Here is a 21,812-nt window from a genome sequence, read left to right on the forward strand (position 1 = left end):
CTCCGTTAGGTATCCACAACCCTTATGTGTTAAAGCAGAACCGGTCTGTCAAATCCTGAGAGGTTTAGCTCTCCGGTGGGGCTTCTACTAGTGAGCTAGATTCCTATGAGAAGTTCGAAATGAAGTAACAGTAAAGGGCATGAGCTAAAAATAGAGGGCTCTAAAATCTTAATTTAGAGTCTCCTAATTGAGCAGGGTACTGGGCAAGAGACTAACTCTTCTTGTCAGGAGGTGTCCCTAGGTGGGCTGATATAATTGGACCCAAATTAGACATTCCTATTCAGGAGACTCGCTGACTGTGAAGCCCTGGGCTGATGAAAGAAAGTCTTCAATCAGCGGCACAGCTTCCCTTCTGAAGCTTTTGTTATCTGTCAGTAGATTCAGGAACTGAGTGAGCCTCACAGAACCTGGAGCGTTTGCCTGAGCTGATGAAGGGGCTCTGAATGAATCTTAATGCTATTTCAGAGTGGGTTGACTACAGCGGAGGGTGTGGTTGCTCAGAGGAAGACAGGTCAAATAAAGTGTCGTGTGCACGTCACTGTACTGAGAAATGCAGATAAGTAAGTCTGTCAGACCAGAGCCTCATAAACATTGTTTGTAGCCCCAAGAAGTTTTTATGCAACCCCAAGTAGATAGGTCTAGAATATCGAGATCAAATATTTGCTGTTAAGTCATAGAGACATGTATTTTTGACAGTTCTTTGGTACCAGAGATGCAGTTCACTGACTAAAGCACTTGCTGTATAAACACAAGGGCCTGAGTTTGGATTCCCCGCACCATGAAAAGAAAAGCCAGGAGGGTGGCACTTGCCTGGAATCCCAGATGGGAGGTGGGGGTGTCCTAGCCAGATGGTGAGCTCTAGACTCAGTGAAAGAGCCTATGGTTTCTTGGCTTTGAGCATTACTAGGGCTAACCCCACTCTACTGTTCTAACTGCCGGCCCGGCCGCCGCCCCAGCCGTGTGCCCCAGATACTCCTGGCCATGTGCTCACCGTCCGTCTCTTCTGCTCTTTCCTGCTCCACTCAACCTGGTAACTGTAAAACCCGCCTACCTCTAGTCTCTCCAGGAGTTGGCTGTAGCCATTTTTATTTAACCAAGAGTTTTCAGTTAAGGAACAAGGTTTGCCCAGCAAAAGCTTGGTAACCGGGAGAACTCACTCGCAGGCCTAGACCTTGAGGTAAAGAATTAGCATTAGAATACATAGCAACGGACCAAACCTTAGCAAGATCCTGCTCAAGACTAGCTGGAGGGCTTGAGAGTGGCCAAGAGTTCAAAGTGCTTGTTGTTCTTGTGGAGGGCCTCAGTGAGGTTCCCACGCCCATCTGATGCCATAACACAATTCCAGGGGATTCTGTGTCCTCTTCTAACCTCTGTCGGACACACGTGCATACACATATGAAGGCTACACTCAGACACATAAAATAAAAATAATATTTTAGAAAATAATGTGAAAAACAGTAGAGACAGATGGCTGACCCCAGCCTCTGGCCTCCACATATGCATACAAGGTCATATGCACATGCACAGATATACATACATACACATACACACACACACACACACACACACACACATAATCTTACCACTTAAGATGAAGGCAGATTTGAATCCTAATAAAATATATCTCTATGTATTTTTACACAAAGAATGAAGTTTGCCTGGACATTCTATACTGCAGGACATGATCATCATTACTGTTTTCTAGAGTTTATTGATAACGTTATCTCTAATGCCAGAGTTTCACATAAATACATATATAATAAAAATGCCAAAAGTACGTTTAGGGCCATTTCAGAAATTGTTGGGAATTCTGTCCTAATCCCAAGCCAAAATTCAGTGAATGATTTCTCTTTTTAATGACACTCCAGTCAGCAGCTCAGACAGCAGTTTTGAAAGATCACACGCTCTGACACAATGCAGTGAGTGATACACTAGTTTGATACTTACATGCTGATGCATGTGGTAGAAAATGGTAAATATTGTTTTCCACAGTTAAACCCTGACTAAGCTATGGTTATGCCATTGTAGCTCTGTAAGGGCAGAAGACTGAACGTCTAGAGAAAATATGGCAGGTTACACATCTGAGCGTGGGATCTGAGGCTGTGTGCACAGAGCAGTATGATCGGCACCAAAGCGGCAGTGACGTCACAGGCTCTGAATGACTGGGCCTGAGAAACACCTTGGATTCTTTATGTGTATGATTTTTAATTTTTTTACTGCTTTTACTCTATCAGGTGCTTCTGTGAGCCCCACACTCAGCTATGGGGTCATGACCCACAGTTGAAGATGCTGGTTGTGGATTTACAAGTCTATGTTATTTTCAGTCTTGGGTACAGGATCCATGTTATTGTTGTGTTCCGGGTCCTCAGTGAACTTGAAGACCACGTGTCAAACAAGTGGTCTCCAGACTGACGTCAGAGGTGGTAGAACGTTTAGGAGCTGGGGCCTGGAAGAAGGAAGTTACATCATTAGGGCCTGCCCTGAGCACTGTATTGGGTCCTCTGCTCTGTGGCTGCCGTGAAGTGAGCAGCTCGCTCTGCCATGTGCTCTTGCCCAGAGTGATAGGCAGGAGCATCTGAGAAGTGCAATCCAACAAAATAAGTTCATTTTCCTCAGCTATTTTGCCAAGCAACTGAACATGCTGGCACAATTACATTATAGGTGAGCCTTTAAATAAATCAAATATCTGTGTGTGTGTGCACACACACACGTGTGCATGCATGCATCATAGTACATGTGTGAAGCTCAGAGAGCAGCTTGCAGGAATCACTCCTTTTTTATATCAAACAGAGGTCAGGCGTGACAGCGAAAGCCTCAGCTGCTGAATTGTCCCCAGTTCTTACCATGTGCATTCTTACAAATATTTTGCATTTGGAAAAACTAGGTCTCTATGACTATGTGGTTGTCATTTGTGCCCTAGAGGAAATAATTAACTAACAGGGACCCATAGTCCCCAAAATGCCTAACATACCACCTGGTAAGTATCTTAAGACATAGCACAACCCAGAACGTTTTCACAGTAGTGAGATGAGAGCATGCTGCCCTTTGTGTCGAATAGCATCTTTCCTGAGCCATGTGGCTGCGAGTATCTTTAAAGTGTGTGTGTCAAAGACTTACATGTGGGTTAATTCACTGTGATCTTTTCCTTCCAGAGGTGATTATGTGAATGCTTTGGCTCATTACGAGAAAGGTATCACCGGCGATAATAAGGTAACCTTGCAGAAATCCAAGATGTGCCTACTGGCCCAGGAGTGTGTTTTCTGTTTTGTTTTGTTTTTAATCCGGATCTTATTTGCATTTAGTTATTCAGTGTCTAGTAGTGAACCTAATTGTCCAGTTTATTAACACTTTACAATAATATGCTTAAATCACTTTAAACTAAAGAAGGCAATATATTTTATCCATGCACCTGTTTGCCATTACATCCTAGATATAAGCTTCTAAATAAGATTAGAAGTAAAATTTTTATTCTATCTCATTTATAAGCCAGTGTCGTTCAGTGAACGAATAGATGAGAAAGCCTGTGCCATCCTGAGAGAGGTGCACAGATGCCCCTGAGATCCTGAGAGAGGTGCACAGATGCCCCTAAGATCCTGAGAGAGGTGCACAGATGCCCCTAAGATCCTGAGAGAGGTGCACAGATACCCCTGAGAGGCTGAGAGAGGTGCACAGATGCCCCTAAGAGACTGAGAGAGGTGCACAGATGCCCCTAAGAGACTGAAGGAGCCGTGTGCTCTTGCCGGGAAAGGCCATGGGAGGTACACACAGCTTTGCACACAATAGGACCAGGTTGATTTTTGCCTGTTGATTTCTTTTTTAAAAAAAAATCCATATTATGTCCATATGTGTCACAGGCTAACTATGATTTCATATGACTTTTGCGCTTATGAAGTTTTGGTAATCTCTTTGGGCTGGAGAGATGGCTCAGTAGTTAAGAGCACTGGCTGCTACTCTTCCAGAGGTCTTAGCTTCAAGTCCTGGTCCTACATGGTCACTGTTGTCCTTAACTCTAAGGACATATGTTACATAGACATACATGTAAGCAAAATACTCATACACATAAAATAATAAAATAAAGTTTTTATTTAAAAGTTATATAATGCATGTTTGTATATATGTATTTATGTGTATTTATATATGTATATAGGATTACCTAGTAAGTTTTAAGGTTAACCAGAACTGCCTTGAGAGACCCTGCTGCAAACATTAGAAGTTTATAATTGTCTTTAATGACCTAAACAGTTCTCATACGTAGTATAATCATACAAAGTACAGAGGTCTTCAATTTGATTAATGATTCCCCTTTTATTTATGGTATTTATGCTATAATAACTAGTATATTGCTTTTGGATATACCTTTATACCAAGTGGTATAAAACAAGACATTCTCACAAGGAATCACAAAACTTTTATTTATAAGGCTAAAACCTCTGAGAAGAAACAAGAACTTTGTATTAGCTGATATTTTTGAAATGTTAATTTCAAAGCAGTGAGGTTTTTAAATAAGCTAGCTGTAGCCGTTGGCTGGCTAAAGGATACGGTGTTAAACTAGGTAGGATGTGCTAGCCTTGTCTTGTTGTCATAGGAACACGACGAAGTGTGCCTGGCCGGAGTGGCTCAGATGTCCATTAGAATGGGAGACATCCGCAGAGGAGCTAACCAAGCCCTCAAACACCCCAGCAGGGTCCTGAAAAGAGACTGTGGAGCCATACTGGAGAACATGAAGGTATTCCTCCATCTTCACAAACATCCCTGTGCTCAAATCATAACAAGTTCGGTCTCCTAAGTTCCCTTTATTATTGCAGCAATTTTCAGAAGCAGCCCAGCTGTACGAAAAGGGGCAGTATTACGATAGAGCTGCTTCTGTCTACATCCGCTGCAAGAACTGGTAAGGGCTGGCAGTTTCCAGGTAGATTTGGAAAGGGGTCTGTCCACTCTGTTCTCACCCTGGGTTCTGCCTGCCATCTCTGAAGTTACTTTGTAGATGAGTTTGGATCCATAGTCAATCCCAAAGAGCATCCTAAACCAAATAAAATTGGGGAAAAACAAAACCCTTATTTTCCTGAAAGAGTTAATGCACTCACCTTTATCTTTCTGACCTGCTTGGTGGGGGAGGAGGCATCAGGAGAAAAGGCAGTTACATCTGGATTGTGTACAGGAGCCAAGATGTCTGCATGCTTGTAGTTGCACTACGGAAGGGGAGCTGGTGCTTGGTTGTGAACTACTCCTGGTCAGAAATGGCGTTGATAGCGTTCTCGACTCTGTTTCTAGGGCAAAAGTTGGAGAACTTCTACCTCATGTCTCCTCTCCAAAGATCCACCTGCAGTATGCCAAAGCTAAGGAGGCAGACGGAAGGTATGTGCAGTTTCCCACGTCTGTCGAAGCCTGAGAGTGCACAGAAGGCAGGCAGAGAAAGAAGACATTTAACACTGTCCTTCTCGAGGGAAGGACCAGACTGGAAATGCTTTCCAGCATGGCAGACCTGTGTGTATCCAGATTCAGCTGCTGCCTCCTCTAAATGAGGCTAAGGAAGGAAGTTTTGGCACAATATGGCACGAACATGGTAGGAAAGATGGCCTCAGCATCCAGAAGGAGCAAAGAATAGATACATGGATCCCATGCTGTTTAGGCCACAGTGTGATACTAAATATAGCAATGAAGAGGGACTATCTTGAATGTGCTGAGAATTTCTACAACTTAATGGGTACAAGAAACTGAAAACCCGACTAGGAAAAGCCCGAGGACAAAAAGATCGAGGGTAGGGAAGGTAGTTATGAAGTGCACTCCTGCACCCCGAAGCCCCACCCCTAATCACATAAGAACATGCACCAGATTTAACGTTTGTCTTCATTGTGAACTAACAGCCATGCTCCCAAAGTGTGTTTAGCTGATGGAAGTGTAAATTTCTACAGCCCTTGAAAAGTGATTTCAGAGGTGTCTGTTGAGAAGCCCTATAGGTTGGTAATGCCTTCCACTTTAGGAGAGCAGCCTTGGGAAATACACCCTGAATGTTTTGTTGAAATTGGAAGAGCAGAATGAGTCTGAGCTGAGAAGTCCTGAGCGCCACCTAGAGGTGAACTCAAAGCTCAACCATTCTGTATCTCACTAGAAAAGCTTCATGCCGATTACCATGAAACATTCTGTAATTTCTGTTTTCTAAAATAATTCCACACTGATAGTACAGTCTTACCACTTGAAAACAGAAACACGGTGAAATGTAAACAAATTACATACTTTTAGTTCAGAGAAGAAAATAAAATTCATTATTAATTCTTTACCCTTCACTTACCCAACCCCTAAAGAAGAATACATTTTAGTTGGCGAGTTCCTGGTATTAGATTCTGAAGGAGACAGAATCCCAGAAAAATAGAAGCTTCTACCACAATAGAAATGTGTCCCCCACGTTTGCTGACCTCCCTCCCAAAACGACAGCACAAGAGCTTACATGAATCTTGTTTCGCACAGGTATAAAGAAGCCGTGGTGGCATATGAAAACGCAAAGCAGTGGAACAGTGTCATCCGCATCTACCTGGACCACCTCAACAACCCTGAAAAGGCCGTCAGCATCGTTAGAGAGACCCAGTCTCTGGACGGAGCCAAGATGGTAGCCAGGTGACAGCACACTTGTTCACTTGGACCTTTTACAAGTGTAAAAGAAAGACCCCCCCTCTCCCCTCATCAAATGTCTAAATTCTTTTTATGTTTTATTAGCCCTAGATATTTTGAATGCAGTGGCTGTTATGGTCAGTTATGAGATAAACTTTTTATTTTTACCTGGTTAAAAAAATGTTTGGTTTTATAAGTAAGTCATAGTATTGGTTATGTTTCTCATCACTGTGACCAGATACCTGACAAAAGCAACTTAAGGGAGGAAGGGTTTATCTTGGCTCACAATTCGTGATCTCACTGCCGATCATGGTGGGAGAAGTGGTAGGAGTCTGAGGAAGCTGGTCAGGTTGCATCCATAGGCAGGAAGTGCGGAGAGATGGATGCTGGCCCCGGCTCACTTTCTCCTTTCACTTAGTCTGGGATCCTAGCCCATGGACTGGTGTGGCTCACGTCTGTGTGGATCTTCACACTTTAGTCCAACTTAGGAAATGCCTCAGATAGACATGCCCAAAAGTTCGCATCCTGGGTGATTCTAGATCCTGTCAAATTGATGATCTTAACCATCACAGTCATAAACTTGATGTGAAAGTAAAGCTAACTAAAGTTACTGCCATAGATTCTTTCTACAGCTTGGTGACTATGGGTCTGCCATACAGTTTCTGGTCCTGTCCAAATGTAACAATGAAGCCTTCACCCTGGCTCAGCAGCACAACAAAATGGAAATCTACGCAGACATCATTGGTAAATGCCCTACTTTCTCATAAGTATGTTATCACTGGAACCTTGACTCTTGTGATCTAAAGCTCAGATGGGTGTACACACAGGCACTACTGTGTAACCTACACTGTGTAGACACAGACATACAGACATTACCTGATGGGTTTCAGGGTCTCTACTGCCTAAAGGTGAGGGGGATTATTACCTTGTCAGCAGCCCACACTAAAACTCTGTCCCCACTTAGTAATGATCCTTGTCCCCAGCCTCTGGTGACCATTATTTTACTTTGTCTTTATGAATTTGACTATTCCAAGTATCTCATACAGGTATGACAATAAAACATTTGTCCTTTTGTGATTGCATGCCCCTATGAGCTGATAAGAGCATGGGGAAAATATTTTAGACTTCAAGGGAACACATCAGTAGGAAATCATTAGATAACTGGGCAACACAAAGACCTGACAGAAAAAGGAAGGACAGACAAAAGCAGTGTCAGACCTGGAGGCTGAGGTAGGAGGATGGCTTTGAGGCCCAGTAATGGATGGATGGATGTTTGGAGTTTGGCTGGAAGAAACAGAAAGCTGGATTGTGTTTATGTTGGGTATCTAGTTTGGCTTCTTGTCGTTCTGAAGCTCCAGGTGTGTCTTAAGGTCAGACACACGTGGTTCCTACTGTTGGATAATATGAGACTCACTGTCTGAGTATGGTACGTTCTGAATGAATAATAGAAGATCATAGCCCAACTTGTCGCATAAGCCTCGTTTCCTCTCATTCCTGTTCAGAGTGAAGCAGAGGCAGGAGCGTATTAATATCTGAAGTAATTATGGTAAATATGCTTTGTGATGAAGATGGACAAGATGGTAGAGTTGCTGCTCAATTCTGAGGGGCTTTTAGTCTCCTGGGTTTTTAAGATTGGTTGGTTGGGTTGTGTGTGTGTGTGTGTGTGTGTGTGTGTGTGTGTGTGTGTGTGTGTACACTATGATGTGGGAGGAAGAGCACACATGTAACTGTGTTTGGAGGCCAGAGGACAACAACCTTGTGGAGTTGGTTCTCTCCTACTTTGAGTGGACTTTGGGAATCAAACTTGGGTCCTCTGATAGGCACAGCTTTGAACTTTCCCCTGCTGAGCCATGCCCCTGCCCCAGCCTTCTGTTTTCAGACACCTCTCATAGATACTGTTGTTAGATTGGCCGTGACAGGTCATCAGGTTCTACTCAGATACTGTACTCAGCAAACGTCTGCCGTAGGTGCTGAAGACACAACTAACGACGACTATCAAAGCATTGCCTTATATTTCGAAGGAGAAAAGAGACATTTTCAGGCTGGAAAATTCTTCTTGCTGTGTGGCCAGTATTCACGGGTTAGTATTTGCCAAGGAAACACCCCAGACACCACAGGAGTGACCGTAGGAAATATTCTACATGCCAGTATGCTCCCAGACACTGAGACTTGAAATTTCACTATGGCTTCTGTTGGCACTGGAGATCAGCCTGGGCCAAGCACAAACCTATCAGTGAGTTCCCACGTCACCCTCAGAGCCAGTTTTGAAATCACACACACACACACACACACACACACACACACACACACACACACACACACACACGCTCCCTACAGTCTCTCACATCTGTCCCCATCTAGTCTAAATACCATCAATGTAACCCCAAGCCAGGTTTCCCTGCACCGGTTACATAGTCCACTGTGCTCCTGCCTCCAGTTTCTCTGCCTCTAAGTCAGCCCTTTGCTCCCCTACTAGAACTCACTTTGCCTAAGGCAGGGAGTACAATGTCCAAAGAAGAGGCACTGTGGTTAAGGTGACTGTGACAGCTGGATCCTCTGCATCATGTCAGACTCCTCTTGCTGTTCTTCACAGACCCCCAGCCCAGCCCACTTCCCCACCCCTCACCCCATGAACCAGCAGGGTGACCACAAATGTTAAATGAAGGGACTGGGAATTTAGCCATAAGCATGTCTGGCTTCATGAGAAGCACACATAAGACAAAACAATGGGTGAAATAATTAAATCTTCCTATGGAAAAGAACACATTTTACATTTTCCTTTCATCAGAAATCATAACTAGGGTTTTCAGACATCCTCTGGATCTTTCTATTTTTAAAAACTAGACTCAGCCTTTGAAGTAGATCTGCCAGGATGGTAGGTAGCACACACCTTTAATCCGAACATTTAGGATATAGAGGCAGGCAGGTCTCTGTGAGGTCACAGCCTGGCCTACACAGTGCGTTCCTGACCACCCAGTAAGACACTATCCACCAAACCAGGCAGAAGACCCAGGGCCGTGTGGAGCCCTGAGATCAGAGCACCCAGTCACTTCATCTGTTGTACAAGCTGACTCCCAGTGCGCAGGGCCTGACGAATTCTCACTGCTGCCCGTCTCTCATTTTAGGCACTAAAGCACTTCCTGAAATGCCCAAGCTCAGAAGATAATGTGGCAATAGAAATGGCGATCGAAACTGTAAGTAAATGCTGAATCAGAACTTTGAAGAATGCCAGTAGTTTGGTTGGTTGGTTGGTTGGTTGGTTGGTTGGGTGGGTGGGTGGGTAGATGGATGATGGATGGATGGATGGGTGGTGGGTGGTTGGTTGGTTGGTTGGTTGGTTGGGTGGGTGGGTGGGTAGATGGATGATGGATGGATGGATGGGTGGTGGGTGGGTGGGTGGGTGGGTGGGTGGTTGGTTGGTTGAATGTAGCTCAGTTGATAGAGTGTATTTGGGAAACCCTAGGTTCAGTCCCCAGCACTGCTTGCTGGCACGTGCCTGTAATCCCAGGGGGAGGAGATAGAAAGATTCAGGATCATCCTCTGCTACATAGTGAGTTCAAGGCAAGCCTGGGCTACTTGAGGCCCCTGTCTTAAAACCAAACAGAAAAGTCCACATACATGGAAAAGATTTACCAAATACAACGCCATCTTCAAGCTGATGGCGCCAACACACAATCTTTATTCACAGCCACACCCTCTTTCCTGAATTGTTTTCAAGCAAACAAGCTTTATTCTTTCTACCCTGAAGGTCGTCCTTTGGGTAGAACTTGACAAATGCTACTCCATTTCCCCTAAGCCCATGTCTGCAGCTCTCACACGGGGGAGGCAGGTAAACAGTGAATCCCAGGAGTTTGTTGGATGACCAGCCTGGCTGAAATGGCAGCTTTGAGCATGATCAGAGAGACCCTGTCTCAAAAACACAAAGTGAAGAGCAATAGAAGAAACCTGACATTGGCACTGTCATGTGGCCCACACACATGCATGTATACACACATGCACACATGCACGACACGCACACCAATGTCTGAGTTCAGATTCTCAGAGTAGAATGCTCAGCTTGCGTCAGATCTATGTGTGCTCAAAATATGGAGTTGTGTTAGTCACTGATCTTAAGAGGAGTTTTGGTGGTGGTATTGGTGATAATGGGCTTTTTAGAAGATTTATTTTTATGTGTGTAGGTGTTTTGCACATATGTCTGTGCATCACATGTGTGCAGTGCCTCTGAAGCCAGAAGTGGGCATCGAATCCCCTGGGACTGGAGTTACAGATGGCTGTGAGCTGTCTTGTGGGTGTTGAGAATTAAACCCAGAAACCAGTGCTCTTAACCACTGAGCCATCTCTCCAGCCTGTATGTGTGTGTGTGTGTGTGTGTGTGTGTGTGTGTGTGTGTGTGTGTAAGATTTATTTATGCATATGAAGTAGGAGGAACCCAGAAAGCCAAAAGAAGGTGTATCTATCCCTGAAGCTAAAATTTTAAGACATTTGTTAGCTGCCTGATGTGAGTGATAGGAATTAAACTAGAGTCTCTGGGAGAACAGCAGATGCTCTAAACTGCTGAGCCGTCTGTGTCTTTACTGAAACATCCAAGAAGCGCATTCTCTGTGTATACAAATAAAAATCACACTTTGATATGAGCAGATAGAAAAGCTAGAGATTGGAAGGATATCATTTTATAGAGGAAGACTACACACCAGTGAAAAAGGACATCAGGCTAAACTGAATTTCATGTTATTTCCTCGGATTGCTAGGATTTTTAAATTTCATTTCCTCAGCAGAAAGTTGTTTCATCTTCTACCCAGCCCTCTCTCCTCATCCCTGCTAAATTTCAGATGCAGAATTTGATGGTTTGTTTCTCTCTTGTGAAACAGGTGGGCCAGGCCAAAGATGAACTGCTGACCAATCAGCTGATAGACCACCTCATGGGGGAGAGCGATGGCATGCCAAAGGTACAGGAGGTTCTGCAGTGTGGGGCCCATGCCCTGTCTTGTCCTCTCTGCTCTTCTGTTAACATGTCATGACTGGACAGTCTTATACAAGTGTCACCCTGAGAGTAGCCACAGCCACATTAGGAGGTGCCATAAATGTCACAGTGGACCAGTCCTCCTGGCTTGTAACAGTCCTCCCCACACAGTTTTTTATAAACTGTTACAATTTTGTTTCTTCTATAAATTGTGAAAAATATTCACTGAAACTGTTGGCTTAGCACTGAGCCCTAAAGACAAGTGCTTTATCCATATTTTTAAATGGTAGAATTAATATAAAGTCTTATGAAACATAGGTATAAATCTCTATAAGGTCGGTCTAAAAGTGTATGTCAGAATCCATGATCCCTGCAGGTTACTGCAGATCTGGCTCCTCCATCCTGTGAGGACAGCTGTGGTGCCCCTCTGCCTTCCTGTGCAAAGCCATCTGACGTGACAGACTCTTGTCACTGGTATGGAGAAGCAGTAGTGCCTTCACTGTGGGGAGGAGCCTGGACCTCAGTGCGCCTCACCCTTCTCTTACAGATGGAGTCATGGAGACCCAGAAGTGCTCCCTGACTTGACAAAGGAGCCCCTTGTTTGCTGTCCCACAGCCTCTTCCATTGTGTTCTCTAACTTTAGTAACTTGGGAACCTGTCCCAAGTATATCGTGAAACAGCCTCGATTTGGAATCAAGTAGAAAGTGGTCAGGGGATTATAAAGGGATTATAAACAAAAGAGAAGGCTTCCATGGGTGCTAAAATGTCCCATTCCTGCACCGGAGAGGCTATGTGGAGCAGGCCACCAGGAATAGAGCGTACCTGGGTCACTCTGCACCAGAGCCTCACTGTCCCTTTCTGTTCCCCTTCTCATCTGCAAATTAGGATAGGGCAGACCTGAGGAGTTAGCTCAGTTAACCCCTTAACCACTTAGAGTAAGTGCCTGTACATGCTAAGCTGACAGACATTCCATGAGCCAACTCACTGGTTTTTAACAATGTCACTTCTGCTACTGGGAGCTCAGTGTGGTTGCGACGGAAAGGCACAGTTACAGGTGTTTCTTTGCTTGGCCAATGAAGGAAGTGATCTTTTGCTAATGGTTTGTGTACCAGGATGCCAAGTACCTGTTCCGCTTGTACATGGCACTGAAACAGTACCGTGAAGCAGCCCGGACCGCCATCATCATCGCCAGAGAAGAGCAGTCTGCAGGTGTGTTCCTCAATTAACAGTCTCTGAGGTGCCTGTGCCGGGACAGTACTTCACCAAGCCACTTGTCCAGCACCAGGTCCCTGAGAAGTTCTACACACACGGGTCATGGAATAAAGGCCAGTAGAGAGTAGCTAGCCTCTAGCCTAGGCTTGCTGTGACCCCAGAACCACCAGATCATCTTTTCTAGGATTCAGAGAAGGAAAACTCATTCCCTAGCCCACGGGATATTGAGTAACTATGTTGAGGCCCTTTTGCTGGGCTGTTTCTTCTTTGCATGTGCAGTTTGTCTCTAAGGCCCCTCCTCTGTCCTCTCCAACACCCCTGACAGCATTTCCCTCAAAGCGCATGTATTTGGCCTTCACACATAAGAGATGCTGGATATTACATTGTATCGTTATGAACATGGTTCTTTATAACCTTCAGAACTATTTAATAGTCTTGAGAATAGTTCTGTTCACTGGCGTGTTCTGTGAGCACTTACTGAATACGTCAGTGAACTTGTCCAGGGTCATCACTCATGTATGTTTTCCGCTCTTGTTGATCTGACACCTGCTGTCTCTCAGATACATGCCAGGAACTCAGGACCCAGGGAGAACGAGGTGACAGTTCTGCCCTTGAGGTTTACTATTCGAAGCAAGAAAAAGAAATTGAGTTCAGAGTTGTTATTCAGGGTGACAAGTGCTAGAGTAGAGAGAGAAATATGGCCAGAAGGAACTGGGGCCTCCTAAAGACAAGGTGTGGGCAGAGCTGGAGGATGGAGCTGAGGATGAGACATTGGGGTAAAGGACCAGAGAACAAGGACCTACTGCCTTTAGGGAGGTCTGCAGCCTCACACACACTAGATAATGCTGCTATCTTCTTTGGGGGGCTGGAGTGTGATCTGGGGGTGTTGGCTTGGAGTGAGGCTAGAGGTTTTGGAAACTCTGACATCCTGATGAGGCTCCAGTGGAAGGCTCATCAGCACAGGGCTACAGAGGAGTGTGGGGCCTGAGGAGGCTGACTTGAAGGACTCAGGACTCTGCACTTTGAGGATAAACATTTTTCCCCAGAGTGATTCACTGGATGTTATTACCATCAACAAAGTAGAAAAACTGTTAGTAACATGACTCACTACAAGTAGAGTTACTTGTAAGATGAGGGTCTTACATCTTCAGTGGTAATACTATTTTCTCTTTTTCCAAGGAAACTATCGGAATGCACATGATGTTCTTTTCAGTATGTACGCAGAACTTAAATCCCAGAAGATCAAAATCCCCTCAGAAATGGCTACCAACCTCATGATCCTGCACAGCTACATACTCGTGAAGGTGAGGCCCAGCGGGAGTGGAATGGATCTGACCTGCGAGGAGGTCTGCTCACACAATGGAGCTTCACCCCGTGCTTCTCCGAGCATCAGCGCCATTGCTTGCATCTCTCTATTCTCCAGTAGCAAAGGCCAACTCAGAGTGGTGTCCTTTATATACCAAAGGACAAGTAAGCAGTGTAGCACCAGAGTCCATTAGTGGGGGCGGGGAGGAATGGGAGCAGATTTTGCCATGTTTTGGTTTTTGTTATTGTCTTTGAGACAGGGTCTCTCTATGTAGGTCAGGCTGGCCTGTTACTAAATGTATAATTGGGGGCTTTTTTGTTTGGTTGCTTTTGTTTTTATATTCTCTGTCTGCGTATAGATGGGAATTGAGTCCAGAGCCTCACACATAATGGACAAGTGCTATATCCTAACCCTACATAGGGTTTTCTTTTTGTTTTGTTATTAGCTTTAAGATAGTCATGTCCTGTCGTGGCCGGTCTGGAACTTACCATGTAAACCAGGCTGGTTATGAAACCACAGCAATCTTCCTGCCTCTGCCTCCCCATTACCAGTGCTAGGATTATAAGCATGTGCTACTATGCCTGGCTCCTCTGTTACTTATTTGTATTATTTTTAATTGTATGTGTGCACAATGCCCACAATAACCACAGGCAACGGATGCCCCTGGACTTGGAGTTACAGGTTATGATCCACTCAACATTGGTACTAGTAGTGGATCTCAAGTCTGGAGCCATCTCTTTAGCTCCCCACCCCCACTCCCATATGTATAGTATACATTTAGGCCTTTGTGAAGATGAGGACAGGCTTCAATTTACATATTTTTCCATAAAGTCAGTACTACCAAAGTCCCTCTTTCTATATTGGTGCTAAATCAGTTTGTCTGTCCAGCCCAGTGAGCTCATCTAAGGTTGATGGTTCCTCACACAGTCAAGTTACAAAGGATTAAAATCCTAATTATCAGCTAGATAGATACTGTCCAACAGAACTTTCTAGCGGCAGAACAGTGTCTGTTCTGACAATATCTGGCTAACAAAATGTTCCTTGCCTAGCTGAGGAACATTTGGCATGGACCTGGTATTGCAGATAGAGTGAACTTTCAACTTTACTTTTTAGATTTACATAGCCATGGTAGACGCTACAGGCCTGAAACACTACTTAGAAAGAGCAGGTATCTAGATTCCAACATTCAGCGCTGGGGAGGCAGAGGTCTTTGCCAGCATCAGGCATAAGGAACGATGCCAGTCTTGGGAGTGCATACCCAGCAAAATGAAGACAGAAATGGGGAGAAGCCGAAAACAAGGTGGTGGGGAAAAGAAAGCAGATTCTGGAAGGAGCTGCCAATGCACAGCTGACCCGTCAGCTCTCCTGGGCCTGTCTGTTCTATGGGGAGCTGGCCTGTCCCTCCCCTCCAGGGCTGAGCATCCTTGTGACTTCACCTCTCACGTAGCAGGGAGCATTGCCGAACTTTCTGTGACTGTGACTGTGGCATCAGAACCACTTTAGCCCTGGGGCTGGGCATGTGGCTCACACTTGTAATCCTAGCACTTGGGAGGCAGAGGCAGGTGGAACTCTGAATCCCAGATCTACAGTATGAGTTCCAGAACATCCGGGCTACACAGAGAGACCATCTTGGGGAAAAAACACACACACACACAGAACAAGACAGAGATACCAACAACAAACAACTGTCTAACCCCGTCAGGGCTGAAGAGATTAATGCAACACTGTCACAGTATCTGTGTGGCTTTGGGGCTGGGCATCTATCTGTCTCCCATCCCACGTTCAGCCCTCCTTTTCCCAAACCCCATTCATATTTGCCTCGCTTTAGGCCCTTCCCACCATAGGCTGAACTCACGTCCTTTCTCAAGCCCAGCTCTCTTCCCTCTTAGACCCTGACTCACTCAGCGGGTCTCACTACAACTTACACAATGTTAGCCCCATAAAGGCCAGCTTACCTGTTTTTACAAAAATGGTGGACCAAAGATCTGAAGTTACTTTGGGTGGCCCAAGACAGAATACAATACTAGGCACAGCCACGAAGCCAGGGACAGGCTGTGGAAGGACATAGGACACAGCCATGGCTCCAGGGACAGGCTGTGGAAGGGAAAAATAGAAAGCAAATTCCCAGTACCAGGAGCCAGGCAAGGCTTGAGAGTCTCAGCTTAGCTGTGTTCTGGACCACAAGCAAGGAGCTGTTTGGGGAAAGCAAGCATGGATTGGAGCTAATATAAGGCTGCAAGAATGAAAACTATAATCTATTTCAGATTCACGTTAAGAGTGGAGACCATATGAAGGGGGCACGCATGCTCATCCGGGTGGCCAACAACATCAGCAAGTTCCCGTCCCGTAAGTACCGTGTCAGCAGAGCTCTGTGCGCACCTCAGACCTCAGACAGGTGTATGTTCACAGTTCCCTGTTGTTAGATCATTTATCCCCACAACTCCAGGAAGTAGTAGACTGAGATCCTGAAGACCACCCCAAAATTTGACACTTTTCCCAGAACCTCCACGTGGCTCAGCACATTAGTGCAGTAGCTAAGGTCTAAGTCAGCAGAACAAGGTGCCTAGAACAAAGCCTAAAGGAAACCAAGTGCAGGCAGAAGCTTTTCAGAATTCCCTCTGGGTAACATCACACACGATCTGAGTCATACTACTCCCCCAGGGGAAGTTGGGACACTAAGTCTGACGTGTGTGTGCCAGGAGTGCATTACATTTGCAACCCAGGGCTTTCATTGGCAGATGGTCACATAGGAGCCTCCTGCCGGGCATGTTCTCAGTACCAGAAAGTAAGTAGCCAGCACATGTATACATGGGTGCCTCAAGCCCCCCATCAGTCCTGAAAACAGGGACCTTCTCCAAAGCTGAGGCCCCAAAGGCAGGCTCACAGCCCAGGGTTTAAGGTCTGCCTCTGGACTTGTGCACACATGTAATTCCTGTTTTTATTTTGTAGTAAGTAAGCCAGGGCTAAGGGAGGTAACGTGCCCAAGATCACATTGATATCTCTCTAATGTTTCCAAGCCTAGTAGGACATGGCTTCTGGGGAAGGTCCTTTTCTCCTGGAAGGCCTGTCATTAAACATTCTTATGAACAGACTTCATCACACAAGTGACCAGTGTCAACAAACTTGCTGTAAAGAGCTAAAAGTTAAACATCCCAAGCCTGTCATATTAGATCTGTCATAACTAATCAGCATTTGGTGTGAATATGGAAGTGAACATGTGGCACTGGGTTCCAATAGAACTTTAATTTCTGGATGCAGAAATTTGAACTGCACTTAACATCACAAAATACCTCGGTATTTCCTTCCACTGTTTAAAAACCATTCTTAGTGCATGGGTCAGAGTTCACCTCCTGCTGTCTTTGTGAGGTAACTCCTGTCGCCCAGACTAGCAGGCACTCAGCTGCTTTGTGCTCTTGGCTGTCTTGCAGACATCGTGCCGATCCTGACATCGACTGTGATCGAGTGTCACAGGGCAGGCCTGAAGAACTCCGCTTTCAGCTTTGCAGCCATGCTGATGAGGCCTGAATACCGCAACAAAATTGATGCCAAGTACAAGAAGAAAATTGAGGCGATGGTCAGGTGAGCAAACGCAGCACAGCTTCTAATCCCACGTGCTTCATAAACAAGTGGGGAGGGCAGGCAGGGCTAGTCACCACTGGCTCTTACATCCTTAAAACAGAAAGGGCTTTAGAACAGCCCTTTGAACTACACTTACATGAAACACTCCAAAGCTACAGACGGCTCTTAGCCACCGTGTTGGATGATAAAGAATTAGGACAAGCTCACTGGCCTGAAAAGGTCTGTTTAACATCACTGGGTGGCCTTTACCACCAATTACACACAAGATGCAGAGGGAAAATCCCACACTGGTCACACTCGCCCACCAGCGAGGAGACGGCCAGGCTCAGAGCACCTCCTCTTCCTGGGGTCTGGGCCCTGGCTGCCAAATAGCTGGGAAGTATCTGAGCCTGTAAAGAATTAGTTCTTTCCAGATAGTGCTTTCGCCCTCCCACCACGTTACAAGGAACGGAGTGGTATTTGTAATGCTTTCTCCAGGAGACCGGACACTTCTGAGACAGAAGAGGCCACGACCCCCTGTCCCTTCTGCCAGTTTCTTCTCCCAGAATGTGAGCTCCTGTGTCCTGGCTGTAAAAACAACATCCCCTACTGCATCGCAACAGTGAGTCTGCAACACCCCTTCCACTTCAACACTTGATGTGCCAACGTTTTCGGCACTTGCTACTCTCTTCTGACTCATTCCCCAGAACATCTAGCATGAAATCCACGGTCACCAGGGGTGAGGGTTGGGGGAAGGCCCTCTCCAGGAGTGTTAGGCAGCATCAAAGTTGTGTTGTCATGGTTTTCCTGCCATCTGCTGGCTTTGTAAGGAAGTTCATCTGCTCCTGCCTATGCTACCTTTGGACTGAGGTACTACACCTGGCATACATACGGTGGCATTTATAACTGGTAGTTTACTTTTACCATTAAGCTATCAGGCCGGTGTTGATGGCACACCACACCACATTCACACTACAGAGGCAGGTGAATCTGAGTTCACGGCCAGCCAAGTCTACAGTCAGTTCCAAGACAGCTAGAGCTACACAGAGAAATCCTGTCTTAACCTCACTGCTCCAAAACCCACTATCAGAAAAATAAAATATCAAATGTGTTCATCCCTTGGCTAGTGTATGTTGCAGTATATATTAAAAACAAGATAGCTTATCTCTTTGTCAGCCCCCGAAGTCTCACTCTACGGACGCCAGTTTTAGTATGGAGCCGTGCACACGGACTCTGTCACTCCGTCCTTTAGCCGCCCCCTCCACACGATTCCCTTCCCAGGCGGTTCACTCCGCCTGTCCTACTGCCTCTGTCCCGGGGGGAATTACACCTGGCGTCTTCTTTCCTCCACCGCCTATCACAAACATCACTTCAAAGCTGTTAACTTTTCATACAGGTTTATGATAGATTCTCAATTCACAAATTCTCTACACGATAAGATTACATCCAATAGACAAAGATACAAACTGTCCTTCCATGTGAGATAAAGACCTATAGAGTCCCTATAAATATTTATATCTACCTATGTCCAATTACAGCCACCAGGATCTAAGTCTGCTTTCCCTGGCTCCATCTTGATTTTTTTTTCCATCTCTGTTCCTCTTCCGTTTTCCTACCTTTTCCCCGCCTACCTCTACACTGTCCAATCATGTATCGCCTTAACATAAATCTACAAATGTAAGCTATATTTTGAAGGCAAATAAATTCATATACTGAAGTAAGAAGTCAAAGCTTATTCCATCTTTAAACATGAGCCTGCTAAGTCAAACCCAGCTATAGCCCTTTGGCTGCATCTTTCTACAGTTATGAATGTGGTATTAAGAAACAATGATGTCCTGAGTCAGAAGCCTGTCTTTGGATGTGGCTTGCTTGGTGTTTCAAAGATGACAGACTTCACTCTTAAATGTTTCCAGGGCCGACACATGTTGAAAGACAATTGGACAATGTGCCCACACTGTGGCTTCCCTGCGCTGTACTCAGAATTCAAGATGTAAGTAACACAATCCCAGTACCACAAATGAATCCAGAAACAGTACATTTTTCTCTGCCACTTCTTTGCTTTGAGGGCCCCTCACCCTATATCCCTAAAGATCCTAGGACCCAAATTTGTCATCTTTGAAGGACCTTCCGTGGTCTGAGAGAATCTTCTCACTCTTCAGTGGATGGACTTGTTAAGAGGTGTAGGTAGAAGGTGGAAGATTTTCCCATTAGCTTAACCCGAAGATAAAGACATGTTAATTATGTATTTCATTTACTCTGTATTTATCTCCCCCAAACAGCCTGTTAAACAATGAAAGCACGTGTCCCATGTGTTCAGAAAGATTAAACTCCAGTCAACTGAAAAAAATTACAGACTGCACCCAGTACCTACGGACAGAGACGGAACAGTGAGCCGCAGGCCCAGGTGAAGGCCCCGCCTCGCACACTCCTTCCAGGCCCAGTTGCCTACACAGCTTAATTCTTCATATTGGCATCGACTCCTTTTTGTGTAACATGTAATTGTCAAAGTTCAACGGTCCTGATGAGCTTTTTCTTTATTTAAATGTTAAAATGCAGGTAATAAGGTTTTCCAAATGGCAAAACTTACTTAGCCAAGCAGCATCATGAATTCTAACTAGACTGTATTATATCAAACTATATGGGGTTATTTTTAATCAACCCCTTAAAACTAGAGCCAGCTTCTTTTAAATGTGAGCTTCTCAGTTGACGATTTACTACACCAAGTTTGATTTCCAGAGATTTTTGGCATCTGTTCTTTTCCTGAGTCTTACTTTGGCCACACAAAGCTACACACATGCTCCTCCCACCTCGTTCCAGTGACAAGGACTTTTGTAGGAGGGGAGAGGGAGTGAATCCCTAACGTGGTTAAAAATGGAATTCTAGGTCATGGTCACACACAGGCTCAGAACCAGCTCCAGCCTGGTTTGTCTCTTCTACCTACTGTGCTGCCTCGAAGCGTCGGCCTTTGCTGTTCTTGAGCCGAGGAACTGTTTCCACAGGGGCTGCAGCACGCTCACAGGCTCATTTCCTGTCTGTCTTTTGGCTCAGCGTGAAGCAGGCAGAACATCTTTTCATGTGCTTGTTGGCCATTTGTGCAGTTCTCAAAGTTCTTAATCCAGTTAGAACTGGATTGCCTTTATAAGAGTCTCTGTAAGTTTTATGTACTACTTGCAAGTATTTTTTCTGTGGGCTTTTTCACTTTCTTGCTATCTTTACAATACACAAAACTATCCAACTTAGGCCATCAGGCCGTTTACCCCAGGTTCACTCTAAGTTCTCCTCCTGCTCTGTGCCCAGGTCCTGGGATCACAGGCTTACAACACCATGCCTTGTCACTCTTATTAGGATGTTTTGTTTTCTTTTTTCAGAAGGGCCTTCAATCTAGTTAGTTTTTTCTTAGTTTTCTGAATATTTAAATTTTGTCAAATGAATTGTGTGAACAAAATAAAAGTTGACTTTAGCACTCAAAAAAAAATCAATATAACCTACTTAAATGGAATAAAGGAAGCTTTTTGAGTGCTAAACTCAACATTTATTCAGGGGATAAACTCACCTCACCATGATGTGGTTCTAGCCATCCCCCTGCACACACAGGGAATTCTAACCCTGCAGATCTCTCTCAGAAGACAGCATCTCTGAGCTGCTTTCTAAAACCTTTGGGCAGTTAGTTCTTATCATATTCTGTCCCGACTTTACAGCTCTGTGGGGAGATAAGTGTGTATCTTTGCCACATACAGGCGGAGCCATTTTAATGGGGCTCCCACAATCTTCAGTGGGCTGGGATTATGCAGCCATGATGCTGTCTCCTTATACAGAGAGCACTGTTGAAACTCTTGCTGAGAAGGAACCTTTGTCTAAGTTCAGGAGAAACGTGTTCTCTAGAGCCTGACCCCTCTCAGGCGGTTCGATGTACTGCCTCAGTAGCCTGCCGTGGAGCACTGGTCAGGAAGCTCAGTCCAAGGAAATGAGCAGGAAACCAGCTTTATCACAGGGCAGGCCATTTTACCTGAGACCCTCCTAAAGGTCTGTCCCTTAGACAGTGAATAGATGGCATCTGTCCTCAGGAAGCTGTGTCCACCCCTGGTAGACATAAAAGAATGATTCTCCTTGGATACAGAAAAATGAAACAGGCCAACACATTCAGCTTCTGCAGTGACACAACCTGCTGTT

At 45.1% G+C, this 21,812-nt stretch overlaps 1 protein-coding gene across 1 annotated transcript in view; it reads left to right on the forward strand.

Moving 5' to 3' along the window:
• The window catches only part of WDR19 (WD repeat domain 19), a gene marked incomplete at its 3' end in the record, with an annotated part of 60,909 nt that extends 40,876 nt beyond the window's left edge, over positions 1 to 20,033 (forward strand). Inside the window, exons 21-36 of the mRNA XM_080909285.1 lie at positions 3,153 to 3,210; positions 4,586 to 4,726; positions 4,806 to 4,888; positions 5,272 to 5,355; positions 6,466 to 6,612; positions 7,226 to 7,350; positions 8,574 to 8,731; positions 9,732 to 9,800; positions 11,475 to 11,552; positions 12,679 to 12,775; positions 13,958 to 14,082; positions 16,349 to 16,430; positions 17,513 to 17,663; positions 18,141 to 18,264; positions 19,556 to 19,632; positions 19,922 to 20,033. Of these exons, the coding sequence (XP_080765411.1) occupies positions 3,153 to 3,210; positions 4,586 to 4,726; positions 4,806 to 4,888; positions 5,272 to 5,355; positions 6,466 to 6,612; positions 7,226 to 7,350; positions 8,574 to 8,731; positions 9,732 to 9,800; positions 11,475 to 11,552; positions 12,679 to 12,775; positions 13,958 to 14,082; positions 16,349 to 16,430; positions 17,513 to 17,663; positions 18,141 to 18,264; positions 19,556 to 19,632; positions 19,922 to 20,033 (1,711 nt within the window). The remainder of the gene's footprint in view (positions 1 to 3,152; positions 3,211 to 4,585; positions 4,727 to 4,805; positions 4,889 to 5,271; positions 5,356 to 6,465; positions 6,613 to 7,225; positions 7,351 to 8,573; positions 8,732 to 9,731; positions 9,801 to 11,474; positions 11,553 to 12,678; positions 12,776 to 13,957; positions 14,083 to 16,348; positions 16,431 to 17,512; positions 17,664 to 18,140; positions 18,265 to 19,555; positions 19,633 to 19,921) is intronic.
• Between the last annotated feature and the right edge of the window lie 1,779 nt (positions 20,034 to 21,812).

This window comes from Micromys minutus (genome assembly GCF_963924665.1).
Source record: "Micromys minutus genome assembly, chromosome: 1".
NCBI classification, from domain to species: domain Eukaryota; kingdom Metazoa; phylum Chordata; class Mammalia; order Rodentia; family Muridae; genus Micromys; species Micromys minutus.